Raw genomic sequence first — 13,749 nt, 5'->3', positions numbered from 1 at the left:
TAAACGAACATATAATATGTTAATATAATAAAAAAATTGAATATAAATGAATGTAAATAAATTAAACGAACGAACATAAATGAACGTAAACGGACATCATAAACGAACGTTCACAAACATAAATGAACGAACGAGACCATTGTTCATGTTCGTTCGTTTAACTAAACGGACGATAATTTTTGTACATGTTTGGGTTATGGTTTTAATTTGTTTATTCGAAAAAAGGTCAAAAAATCATTACATAATTTAAACGAACAAAATGTCAAAAAAAACATTAAAAAATATTTAAATAAAACGTCAAAATATTAAAAGATTTTTAAACCACAAAAACAAAGATAACTAAATAAAGCAAAAAATAAATAAATAATAATAATAATAATAATAATAATAATAATAATATGAGTTTATATAATTTGGATAATTGATTTAAAAAAATAAAAATAAATTTATTATGATCTATATTAATTCTATTAAAATAAAGATAAAAACAATTATATATATATATATATATATATATATATATATATATATATATATATATATATATATATATATATATATATATATATATATGAGAAAATTTCATTTATATCCTTAAAAAGTTTAAATATTACTTCTATATCCTTATAAATTTTATAATTACATATATATCCTTCTCAAACTATATAACTCACACCTATATCCAAAATGATAATTTATGTAGGTTTAAATTAATCAAATATTAAAAAACTTATCCAAAAATTAAAATCCCGTATGTTTGTACTAAAATACCCTTCCCAAATTTTTAACCGTAATTAAAATTTTCAAAGCTTAATGCCGCTAATTCTTCCTTATCGCAGGTATGAAAGTGTCGACTAAACCTTGTGCTTCTTTTCTTCATTGCTATATCTCTTATTCATTAGATTAAGGCATTAAATTTGAAGGAATCGTTTCAAATTATTACATTAAAGTTCCTGTTAAGTATTAAAGTTAGGAATTGTTTCAAATTGTGGCATTAAAGTTTGCATGTAATAGAAAGGAACAAGGATTGTATACTGAAGAATCTTGAACGTCCAATTCTTCTTAAATAGCTACTAGATTCTCGTATTAAGGGTTCTAAATAATGATACAAAAATTAACGATAATATTGATTTTCCTCTTAAATAACATTCACAGTTACATTCAATGTTGAAATTACTAGTGAATAATTCAAGAGAAACCAACCAATCACCGAAAATCAAGAGGAATAATTCAATTATGAACTCATGAAGATTGCAAAAGAAGAGGAGAATAACGACATGCTGGAGAAGAAGAGGAGAAATATAATTGAATTATAAAAACTTGATATCCTAATTAAAATGGCTTATTCCTAACTATTAATTTGAGAAGGGTATTTTAGTAAAACATATGAAATTTTGATTTTTGGATATGAATGAAATTATCCATATATATATATATATATATATATATATATATATATATATATATATATATATATATATATATATATATATATATATATATAAAACTAGGTTCAAATGTTTTTAGCAACTATTGTGTGCCTAAATGCACCAATGAGAATTCAAGAAAAAAATAAATCATTAATGTAAAAAAAGGGTAGATGAGTCATTTTATTTTTATAAACTAAAAATAAATTCTTATATATTTGGTATATCCCTTAAATCACGTCTACTATTATTTGACTTATTTCAAACCATCATATCCACAACCCTAATGCAAATCATCGACCCTTTTTTTTTTGGTGACGCGTCTTCTTCAACAGATCGGGAATAAGGAACGATAGAATGGGAGCAGTCAAAAATCAAGGGCACTAGTGAGGGTCAACAGATTCGCAAGGAGGGCTGAGAAAGGGACTTCGGTCCTCATCGTCGTCTTCATCAGATCGAGAAGGCATCAAGCGATTGATGGAAGTCGAATGGTGGTCTGGTGGTTCAGAAATCGTGAGGGCACAAGGGTGGTTGCAAATTGGGAGTTGTAAGGCGACAATAAGTCGTATAGGGTGGTGGCAATCGGCAGGTGGGTGGAATCGGTGATGGAGGAAGCTGGGCAACAATGATTCAATCAATAGGTAAAGGCTCCTTCTTTTCTTTTTGTTCTTGTTTGATTTGGCAGAACTACATAGGTGTTCATTTGATTAACAATCGATGGATTTTTGTAGAAATGCCTCAAAGAGAATTTGGCAGCTTTGTTGTAGCAATGGCCTGAAAGAAAATTTGATTTATGTGTTGCACGCCAGGTGTTTGTAGAAATGCCTCAAGGACATTTTGATGTTCAAATTCTTCAAGAACACAAAAGTAATTCTAACTTGGTTGTTTGTGTTACTTGCTTCTAACATGTGGTATGTTTATTTGTTAATTGCCTGAAAGAGTATTTCTTTTATTTTCTTCATTAAACCTTTTGATATGTTTTTTTTTTGTTGTTGTTATTAACTCCTTATTTGTTAATTACCTGAGTAACATCAATCTTTGCTATTGGTATTTGATTTTTTAATCAATTTAGGATGAAGATTTGATTAACAGTTTATAAGAGATTTTCACAAATTTGAGACAATTTAGAACTTAAACATTGTATGAATGAGAAAACTCTTCTCAAAAGCATTTATAATCACTTGATTAAATAAGCAATATGTGGAAAATATCCAATATTCATACCCTCGTTATTGTATATTTGAAATCTAAAATTATATTAGCAGTAAATACAATACTTTTATATGTATTTTATGTATTCTATCAGAATGTATTCTACCATAATAAAATCGATGTATTCTGTCATATTTTATGTATTCAACCAGAATATATTAAGTGATAGTTAGTTGCAAGTAACATGTTTTTAACAATTATTGTTTTTTTTTTTTTTTTTTTTTTGTATTTTTGATAGGAATGGCTGGAAGAAGGCATTGAAGACCTAATAGGAATAACTTGAAGAATGAATAAAGTTTGATCATACTCACAATTTAAGAATGTTGTTATTTTTTAAGAACTTTAATCATTTTTGTTGATATTCTTTTAGAATATGTATAATTATATTAAAATGTATAAGGATTTTAGTATGTAAGAATATGTATGAATTTGTATTTAAGTTCGGATGTATAAGAATATATTGAAATGTTTGTTATTTTTCAACATCTGATTCAATAATTTTGTTTTTCTTCAATAATATTCTATTAGAATAAAATTCTAAAAGATCATTATTCTAACAAAAAATATTCTGACAGAATAAAATCGGTAAAAATTGAAATTGAATTAATTAAAAAATTCAGATTTTTTTAAATTAGGAGAATTAATCATCCCTAAAAATCTGAAATTTTCCTTTTATAAATGTAGTTAATTGTCCAAAATACCATTTTGCTAAAAAATGTGTGATTATATGGTACATGTTATCCCATTGTAATATCATACACTCTCAAATTATGTCCATTGATTAATTTCACCCGTTGGTCCAGATCTGTGCATTCTGTCACATAATACTTAATAAAAACAAAATAACCTAAGCATGTGATGGAACCGGTACCGACCTGTGCCGTTCCCGATTTCCCGAAAACCGAATTTTATCGAAAGTCAATCCCGAGTACCGAACCGAATTAACATCACCGACACCGGTACCGGAAATTGCACCGGTTTTCGATACTAGTACCGGTATCGGTGGTACCGAATCCCGAATTTCATGTATTTGGAGCACCGAGTACCGTCCCATATTTTCAAATTCGGTACGGTTCGGTATCAGTTCCGGTACGGTACCAATACGGGATCGGGATTTGGGACAAACTGCTCATCCCATATATATATATATATATATATATATATATATATATAACTAATTATAAAATTTTATTTTTCACCGATCATATTAATAACTTTAGAATATTGTTTACATAGATATTGTGTTAAAAACCATGAAACCATGGTCGGTATAATTAATATTTTTATATAAACAAAAAAAATAATAACAGTAAAAAAATTCATCTGATCATCAATCGTAAGTAATCATGATTTAAAAACATGACATACTTAATTGAATTTTTGAATTGATATATAACAAAGATGTCGGAAATAAATTAGGATATAATTATTGTTTTTTCAAAATTTGAAAAGCAATTGATTTGTTACCAAAAAATTTGGATTCATGTAGATGTGCTGGACGATTATGGATATAGCTTAGAAATGAGTGTTGCGAGCACTTAAGCAACATCTTGTAGCCTTTGGATGTACGTTTTAACGTAAGTATACAAGAGTTAAGATAAAAGTTGGTGGACGACGATTACAACTTAGAGACAAAGGTCGTGAGGTTGTTTAGCAAGGGTATGAATGTCATTTAAGTTAAGGTATCCTCTTGATTTGTTAATACGTAACTGTAGTTAAGTAAGTCGGGTCGTAAAGGGTTGAAACCCGATATAATATTTGAAATTCGTAACACGATATTGGTATGAACTGGGATTGATAGAGGGTTTCCATGGTGGAACTCTCGCTTTGGATAATGAGAGTTTTAAACCCAAGTTTACAGGATTGTCCGGTTTGCAATATTGGACTATCGGCTTAACGACATTAAGCCGTTTAGTAATAGTCTTAGGGAGCTTAGTGTTTATCCAATTAGGTTTGGACAAGTGATTGAGCTAAGAGATAGCACCAAGCTAGATGTCAGAACGAAAATTAGTCTTTACTAACGAGTCATGTGAGTACATGTGAAATTTCTCTAGGTACATGGCATATTAGTAAAGTTTTTAGTGAGATGCTTGAAAGTGATTTGATTTTTTTTTTTTGTTGAAAAGGTAATAAATCCTAGCAAGCAAGTAAATGAACTCTTTTTCTAATGGGTAAGCTAAAGGTTTTGAAAGACAAATGTTATCGAACAAATAAACTCTTTCATGAGTAATGGTTATCTAGATACGATTTGTTACATGAATTATTGAAAGAGTATTAAAGAATTGTATTTTACAGTCACAATATGTTTGAATATATTACTATGCAATGTTATTATTGAAAGTGCTTGAGCATAACAACAATCATTTGTGTGAGATTGAGTCAGGAAAATGGTGGTCATGCATCATATGAACGAATTACATATTAATGAGAAAGTGTCGGATAGACCTAAGGTCTGCATGGGGACCAATTGCAGGGCATTGATCGGATGATTGTTCTCCGGTAATTATTTGTCACTTTATTTAACCAACCCAATTAGGGGTGTATATCATTGTCACTTTATTTGACCCGCTCAATTTGGGGCAACCCTTATGTACATTAGATTCAACAAGTAGCCGAGGCTCGGGAAGGCCCAAAAAGATTTGCATTGAGTGAGGACTTGCATAACATGGTCTCGTTTATAAATGTCAAATTACAGTTTTATCAAATGATTTTGCTAATAATTATGTGTCTAAACAAATGTAGCTCACGAGACAATGATTGTCTTACATACTTCGTTCATTTAAATGTCATGTATTCTAGGTACATATATGAATCATAGAAAGCTATGCTAAGACTCATAGCGGAGAGTCAATAGATAAAATCTGAATATAGTTTTTATGACGTAAGCAACCTGCTATTTCATGGGACTTTGGGATGGTGTGACCCGGCTAACTCAATACCACCATTATAGGACTTTGATCCTATACCACCATTATAGGGCTTTGGGATCAGCTTTACACAACCAATGTAAGATCCATTCATGATTACCTTCCCCATGTGAAACCATAGTAAGTTAAATAACTAAATTCAAATGCCATGCCCAAGTATTTTCTTCTAGAACCATTGTTACTACCATCCTTCGAATTCTTAGAACGAAAATTTTATTCTCAAATATTTTGAAGAAAAAAAGAAAAGAAAAGAAAAGGGGTACTCTAATTACTTTTCAAGGAATGAAAACATGGGAAACGAAAGAAAGTGGTCGAAAATGTTTTTATGTTCATCCAGAATTTCCATATGATTTTAGTGATAAAGGAAGAAAAAGTTTTATAATATCGACAGAATTTTTCTTATAGTTATCAAATCGTTCTTAAGGACGAAGTTATAGGATTATTAGTTTTTCTTCGATTTTATAAAATCAAAACTTAAGAATATAATTAAGTATTGGGTAATATCCGATATCCGATATATACGGAACAAAAAAGTCTTCAATTTATCTAATAATTTTAATTAGATAATTTTAAAATTTTATTGTATTGCTGATATCCATTATTTAATTCCATTCCACCATATAATGCAATAAAAAAATTACATATCATCCATTTTATTATATAAATAAATTGCATGATTTACTTCGTTTTAGAATTTCATGATTTTTATCGATATAACTTTTTTATTTTTTGATAATAACTAAAATGTATATATCTTTGTTACAACTTTATCTAAAAGCTTTATTAAGTTTAACATGATTATTATGTTTATTTTTTTTTATTTTACAAATAAGTAAACATTAGTTAAACTAAATGATTTATAAATTAAAACTAAATATATATATATATATATATATATATATATATATATATATATATATATATATATATATATATATATATATATTGTATTTGTAGATAATATAACAGAATCATATTCTTGATCCACACTTGATCTTTAAAAAAAATAATAATAAAAAAATACTAATTTTCGCTTTTTCCATAAATAAAAATAATAAAAAGCTTGAGAATGGTATTCTGTTTTTAGTTTTAAATAGATTTAAGATAATAATTGAGATTGAGATTGAGATTGGGAGTCTCTTTCTTCAGTTCTTGTGATCGCGGTGGGGACTTCTCTTCTCGTATTTGGGTTATATCTAACCAGCTCCACCACCTACATCCGGCACCACCATCGATCTTCACGTCTACTGTCACTCTTCCGCATTTCTATGAAATACAAACAATCAACATCAAATCCAGCAAGATCAGCCCTCGCATCTTAAATGGATTCACAGCTCAAAGACTTATCTTCAAAACCCCAATCTCCCACTTCTCAACCCAATCTCGAAGACGCTTCTGATAATGACGATCTCCCCCTCCTCAGCCCCACCGCCGCCACCACCACCACCACCACAACCGATGACGACAAATCTGACTCCTCCACACCCCGCCCCAGCATCGAAGAGCTCGAGAAGAAATACGCCGCGTATGTCCGACACGATGTGTATGGCACCATGGGGTGTGGAGAGCTACCCTGGCCGGAGAAGGTTTTGTTAGGAATTGCGCTCGTTACGCTCCTCCCTCTGCGGGTGGTGTTGGCGACGACGGTGGTTGTGCTGTATTACTTGATCTGTAGGATGTGTACTCTGTTTATGGCACCAAATCGGGAAGACGAACAGGAGGATTACGCTCACATGGGTGGGTGGAGGAGAACTGTTCTCTATTGGTCTGGAAGGGTTCTTTCTAGGATTATGCTTTTCGCATTCGGATTTTATTGGATTCAGGAGACTTGCAGGAATCCAAAAATCAATGGAAGTATCGACAATGAGGTAGCTTAATTTCTGGTGTATGTATATAGTATGCAGTAAACCATGTGCTTCCAGTTTACTATCTTTGTTAATTGCTTCTTAAGGTAATTTAGGGATATGTAAATTGAGTCATAGAAGTCCCTATCAAAAGTGGCTTTTCGAGTTCATGATTTCTATCATTCATTCCTGTATTAGGAACATCATTAGCAAGGGCACTTTATGTGTCAAGATTCTTTATTGTATGTGCTTACTGACAGTATCTAACAGTTATAGTGTAAACATGATATTATTATTTCTTTTGCAAAACCAGTAGTATTTGTAGTTCAAAGTTCAAACCAGCATTTGATTACCTTGATTACTTTCAATGGTCAGGTGGATTTGAATGAGCAATCTGAGGAAGAAGATGAACGACCTGGAGTAATCATATCAAACCATGTTTCACATTTGGATATTTTGTACCATATGTCTTCCTCATTTCCAAGTTTTGTTGCCAAGGTTTGTCTACTTTTTGATTTTTTAGACCCAAAAAGTTATTTCCATTTAAGTTTGTGGTAATATAAACTGAATTGTTTGGTTTGTTTCTTATCATTGCTGAAGAGATCAGTGGGCAAGCTTCCTCTGGTTGGCCTTATAAGGTTGGTTTGAATCACATCCATATTTTCATTTGTTATCTGTTAAAAAAACATCCCTTCAATGCTGAAGATAAAATTCAGCAAAATCTACATTCATAGATCAGAAAGACACTTTTGAAGTCTTGTTTTCTATCTTCTTGTATTATTCTTTTATAGTTTATACATTTGTTATCCATTGCTTTATAATTACAATTTTTTGTTTTTTCAGCCAGTGTCTTGGTTGTGTATATGTCCAGCGGGAGTCAAAATCATCAAATACAAAGGGCGTTTCAGGTATATTTAAATGTTTGATGACAACTGTATTGTATATTTCTTGGGATTGTATCAATGATCAAAATATATTTCATGATGCTCTATAATATATATATATATATATATATATATATATATATATATATATATATATATATATATATATATATATATGTGTGTGTGTGTGTGTGTGTTCTCTTTTTCTACATTTTTTCTTAAATGTAATTTCTGTTTCATTTTTTTAACTTTGTTGCTTGCAGCTGTGGTGAACGAGAGAATTCAGGAAGCCCACGAAAATAAATCTGCACCCATGATGATGCTTTTTCCAGGTTATTATTTTATATACAAATTTCTATCAAGTAAAATCCTTCTTCTTTAAATGCTAAAAATACTTGTGTTGAGGTGTATAATTTCTTTTGTATTTCTGAAATGTAGGGTTTTTTTTATTCACATGTTAGCTGCAAAATTATTAATTTTTGATCCCACCCACCTGTATCTAATTTAGTTTAATTATCTTTGTTTTTGTTTATACAGAAGGAACAACTACAAATGGGGATTATATACTTCCATTTAAAACCGGTGCATTTTTGGCAAAAGCTCCTGTTCTTCCTGTTATTTTGAAATATCCTTATGAAAGATTTAGCCCTGCCTGGGATTCCATATCTGGGGTGAGTGTTTAAAATTTAAATGCTGATCTGTCTTCTAAAAGGACATTTTGGTCCGCAAAATGTTTTGGAAGGAATTGGAATTTCAGTTTGTTGTCCAATTTTCAGGTGCGGCATGTGATTTTGCTGTTATGTCAATTTGTAAATAAGATGTCGGTAACACGGTTGCCAGTTTATTACCCCTCACAAGAAGAGAAGGACAATCCTAAATTATACGCCGAAAATGTTCGCAGATTGATGGCTCGTGAGGTATAATATATAATATACACATATGCTTTCATTTTCATTTTATAATTTGTAATAATTATTAAGACTATGTTGGTTGTGCAGGGTAACTTAATAATGTCAGATATTGGTTTGGCAGAGAAACGAGTATATCATGCGGCTCTCAATGGTAGGCTAACTGTTTTGCATGAGAAAGACGATTGATTGATTGATTGATTCAGTACACAGCCTCCCACCCACCATAACTTAGTTCCTTTTGTTTAAGTTGTACAGTTTGAAAATACACAACAATCACTAAATATTACATGTTTCCCGCGTGTAATGTACGTTATCAATCTTAACAAAATCAAAATCTATCAATAAAGTGTGTGTGTTGTTTCACCATTATTTAAACTATATATTACTTATTATACAACACAACCCAAATCTCATCAGATCATCGTGTTAATGGAAACCTAGATATACCTCAATTAATCTGAACCATCTCTTTTGTGTTCATGCAGGTTTGTTTTTTCAACGGTAGATTCAGACTCATACATACATTTTTATTTATTTAAAACAAAATTAGTGAAACTTTCGGACTAATTTTTTTTTTTTTTTGGAATACGTATCTCTTAAGTAAAACATTAGTTGTATTGTATTATGTTATCTGTAGAGATTCATATTTATTATAGTGTGTTCGACGTATGTTAGATTGGGACCCTGTCATCATATAAGCACATTGGTTCTTCTCTACTAGTGCAATCAATAAACACATTGGTTCTCCTAAAACTTATATAGGTAGTTTGATTACAAATACACAACTAATTAACGATCAAACCGCCTTTTTTTTAGAAGAAAAAAAACCAAATCTAATTGTCATTGTGCACACGAGTTGTTGGTAGAACGTCTCAATTCCCAAGGTGGCAAGCACCCTTTCAAAGGCGACTGCAAAAGCAAAGAAGATGTGGACAAGTGTCTCTGCCTTGATGAAACCGATGCTAGGCAACTAAAACTACTGCTTCTTAGCCTTCGCATCTCACTCTCACCCTCACCCTCACCCTGGTATGCTAAGCATCGTGGATCGTGTTGCACTGTAGACACTTTTAGGGCTTCTGGTAGTACACAGCTAAAAGCTGAACCTGTACACATATCACTTAATTTGGTAACCTATATATAACAACAACTAATACCCAATGTGTAAACATGTATCTTCAAATAAAATGACAACCGTTCAATGAACTATTTGAATATGAGTAAAGTACCATTTTACTATTTCTGTTTAAAAATTAAAGTATCCATAAAAGACGAACGAAAAGACTTTACAGTTATACATACAATATATTATTTAGTAAAATGTGAAAATAGACTCCTTCAACTTTTAATAATCAACACATATACAAATACTTTCCATGTTATTTCGCATTAAATGAAGAAAATGAAATTTTTTATATTTTGAGAAGCATAATTGTATCATATTTTAATATAATATTTTGGTATGTTAATAAATTCATTTTTATTAAATGGTTTCTAGACGTTTTGTGCAATTATTGTAAATTTCAAGTATTGATTATTGAATAGATCCAGCCAATTTTTTTGGACTTACCATATTCAGACATTCTGAATGTATTAAGTCAAAGAAACAACTCCTGATCAAGTCTAATATCCATCAAGTCAAAAAGAAACAATCCTTAATGGACTTAATGGTGACGTGACTTAATCCAATGATAAAACAAGTAAAGATTTAAGAAAATAATACCCAATTTAGCGAGCCGATTAACCCATTTAGGGATTTGCTTTCCAGTCAACTTGTAGCAAATATCATTGCAAAAATGGTTGCAGTTTTTGACAATTAGATGATACGTGTCACCATTGTAGTTTGCAGCATGATGCTCCATGAACTCTCGAACCTCGCTTGGGTTCAAACATGTAGTCCCGATTAATATCGACCTCCTAAATTTAAACCCCGGGCATTGTCGTGGCTCAACCTCAAACACACCACTAGTCGGATAATCATGAGCTCCAAATGCATATTCCACTCCATGAACTACATCATAACAGACTTAATCAGTATCTGTATGACTTAATACAGAAAGAACGGCTTAATACAGAAAAGCATACCTTCTACACCGGAGTGAAAGATGCCAAAGCCAGCCCAATAAGCATAGCCATTCATGGGTGTGAGGTCATAGACATTGAGATAAACGGGTGTGTTTCCGGGCCCATATTCGGCTTTTATTTTTGGGAAAAAACAAAAACGGGTGGCGGATTTTCCTTTTAAACGAAGTGGCACGATGGATTTCAGTCCTTTCTTTGTTACAAATTTCATGGTGCAGCTTCTAAATAACATCCTACATGGAAAAAATATATATATATATAATTAGTCGTTTGCATTTAATTTAGAAAGTATAAGAAATAAAAAGGGAATTTATTTTTTTAGGTTCCACCAAACACCTTGGATCGGTTGACAGTCTAACTAAAAACAATATCTTTCAAGCCAGCTATACTTAATTTATTGTTCCATTTAGTAGCTGGAAACATAGTTTATTCATAATAATATCTTTGAGTTGACTTTGACTTTTTTGTGGCAAAATGCATACACACACAAAGAGAGTGGGAGCCCATGAATAGAATCGAAACTTATAAGTTATGAGTTATGACTTATGTCATTACATATTATAAAAGTTATATGTACTTGTTACATGTCAATTAATAAGAAAAGTTTTGTTGTTGTCTATGAACATTTTAAGTTTTTAACCTTATATTCAAAGATGGATAGTTGGTGAGTGTTATAAAAACTACCCATGTGCATCAAGACAAGAGCATAACATATGGCAAATTGACAATTCTAACATCATAAATTAACACTGTGGATATCTGAATTTCCTTATGTTAACCGAAGGACTGAGTTTCTAAAGAAGATAAAAAAATAAATGGATTCTGTTTTGATAGTTACATGAGCCAAAAAAAATGAATCAGTGCAGATGTACTATTGTACCAAGTGAAAGCAATTTGAAAAGGCTCTGTCAAATGGAAAGGGTACCACAATGATAATAACTAAATGCTGTTCAGAAAGATTGTTTATTTCTATCTTCCTCATCACAAATGCACAAGGATCGAAATCTTTATTTTTACCTTTATTTTTTTTCTTTGAGATTACAACTACTAACAATTTCATACACAGATTTCTCATTTGACACTTTCCCCTAAAAAATTCAGAGAACCAGAAAAAGCACAGAGAGAACGTATGAATGAGTGTCAACAACTACTTCTAGCACTCACAAGTAAAATCCCTACGAACATTGCCCCAAAAAACACTCAAAGAAATAAAGAAGAAAAAAGAACACACGAGGTGCTTGTGAAGGTCAAAAAGGGAAACGGAATACGCATGTCAAGTTTTACACAACACACAAATTCTCGCCAGCATATATAGTAACGGATAATCATAAAATTGAAAGTGAATAGCATACATTATCTCTAAAAACCGTTTCGATTTGACAAAATCTACTCCCAAATTCTGATTTTTAGGCTTAAAATGTCGAGAATTGGAATAAAATCATCACAGAGGACGTAAAACTTGCTGCATTTGGATTAATTCGGTTTAGATATACGAAAAGTTATCAAATTATATCAGATCTTGTGACGAACTCACAGATATAACATAAATCAAGCATACGCTAAAATCTACAGATCAGAGCCTCGGAGGGATGAAACTAACAACAGAAGTCGAAACATCGAAAATGAAATCATCGCGTAACAGATAAACCTTATCTAAAACAAGCAGTAACATGAATTAGGTAATTAAGAAGGCAAAAATTTGTAATTGGGAGAAGAATCTCAAAAACATGACGGAAGAAAACTAAAACTTACAGAGTAGAAGAACAAACGCCATTGGGAAATGCAAAGAACAACAGGATTGATCAGCACAAGGAGCCAATTTTCTGTCAAGATTTGTGAGGTGAAAGAATCGAGAATTGGATGAAAATTCAGAAAACCGAAGCCTTTGAGCCAATTTACACACACAAGTGTGTGTAAGAGAGAGAAAGAGAGAGAGAGCAAAAGGGAGACTGGCAGTAAGGACACCCTAACCCCCTCCCTCTCACTCTCTAATCAACCAATATATAACCATAAATACAACAACACTTTATTTGATTTCATTCTGTTAACATGCACTGCAGTACATTAGTATAATTAGTAATTAAATATTTAAAGTAAATTATAAGAAAAACAAAAAAAAATGGCGAAAAAACAAAAGTACATTTTTTAATTTGATTAATGTTTGGAAAATTGGTTAAAACTTAAAAACGTAAAAGTGCTTTTTAATAACAACAAAAACATCATTAATATTTTGTTATTCATATACCAAAAAATTGTATTTGAATTAAAGGTTATGGAAAAAAATCAAATAATTATATTGTTTTTCATAAAATAAGGACAATTTTCTATTATAATATTTTTTTTTTACTTATTTTAAGATAAAATTCAATAATTTGTTAAACAAAATTTCCATCGTGATCATTCTTACATGTTATTGTCGGTTTAGCATGTAAAACTGATGAGATGATTATTTTAAGAGAAATTAA

General features: G+C 30.9%; 2 protein-coding genes across 3 annotated transcripts; one reads left to right on the top strand and one right to left on the bottom strand.

Moving 5' to 3' along the window:
• Positions 1-6,746: 6,746 nt before the first annotated feature.
• LOC145073121 (Phospholipid/glycerol acyltransferase family protein) lies at positions 6,747-9,874 on the top strand. Of its 2 annotated transcripts, XM_079019777.1 has the most exons (9): positions 6,747-7,434; positions 7,786-7,908; positions 8,011-8,048; positions 8,254-8,318; positions 8,558-8,626; positions 8,832-8,965; positions 9,071-9,211; positions 9,293-9,356; positions 9,691-9,874. In XM_079019777.1, exons 1-9 carry the CDS (start codon positions 6,889-6,891, stop codon positions 9,708-9,710), a joined length of 1,200 nt encoding a protein of 399 aa, XP_078875903.1. In that variant the 5' UTR covers positions 6,747-6,888; the 3' UTR covers positions 9,711-9,874. The 2 variants fall into 2 exon arrangements, with proteins under 2 accessions (XP_078875903.1, XP_078875842.1); XM_079019716.1 differs by lacking the exon at positions 9,691-9,874 and having other exon boundaries at positions 9,293-9,574.
• Positions 9,875-9,895: 21 nt separating this feature from the next.
• Positions 9,896-13,263, bottom strand: LOC145073283 (deSI-like protein At4g17486). Its single transcript, XM_079019866.1, has 4 exons — positions 13,037-13,263; positions 11,288-11,517; positions 10,926-11,213; positions 9,896-10,308 (listed from the first exon to the last, which is right to left on the bottom strand). The coding sequence occupies exons 2-4, from the start codon at positions 11,514-11,516 to the stop codon at positions 10,046-10,048; spliced, it is 780 nt and encodes a 259-aa protein (XP_078875992.1). The 5' UTR covers position 11,517; positions 13,037-13,263; the 3' UTR covers positions 9,896-10,045.
• Between the last annotated feature and the right edge of the window lie 486 nt (positions 13,264-13,749).

This window comes from Lactuca serriola, chromosome 1 (assembly GCF_051521515.1).
Source record: "Lactuca serriola cultivar US96UC23 chromosome 1, Lser_US96UC23_V15, whole genome shotgun sequence".
In the NCBI taxonomy this organism is placed as follows: domain Eukaryota; kingdom Viridiplantae; phylum Streptophyta; class Magnoliopsida; order Asterales; family Asteraceae; genus Lactuca; species Lactuca serriola.
Note: the sequence above shows the minus strand (reverse complement) of the source record. Positions and strands in the feature narration are given on the sequence as shown.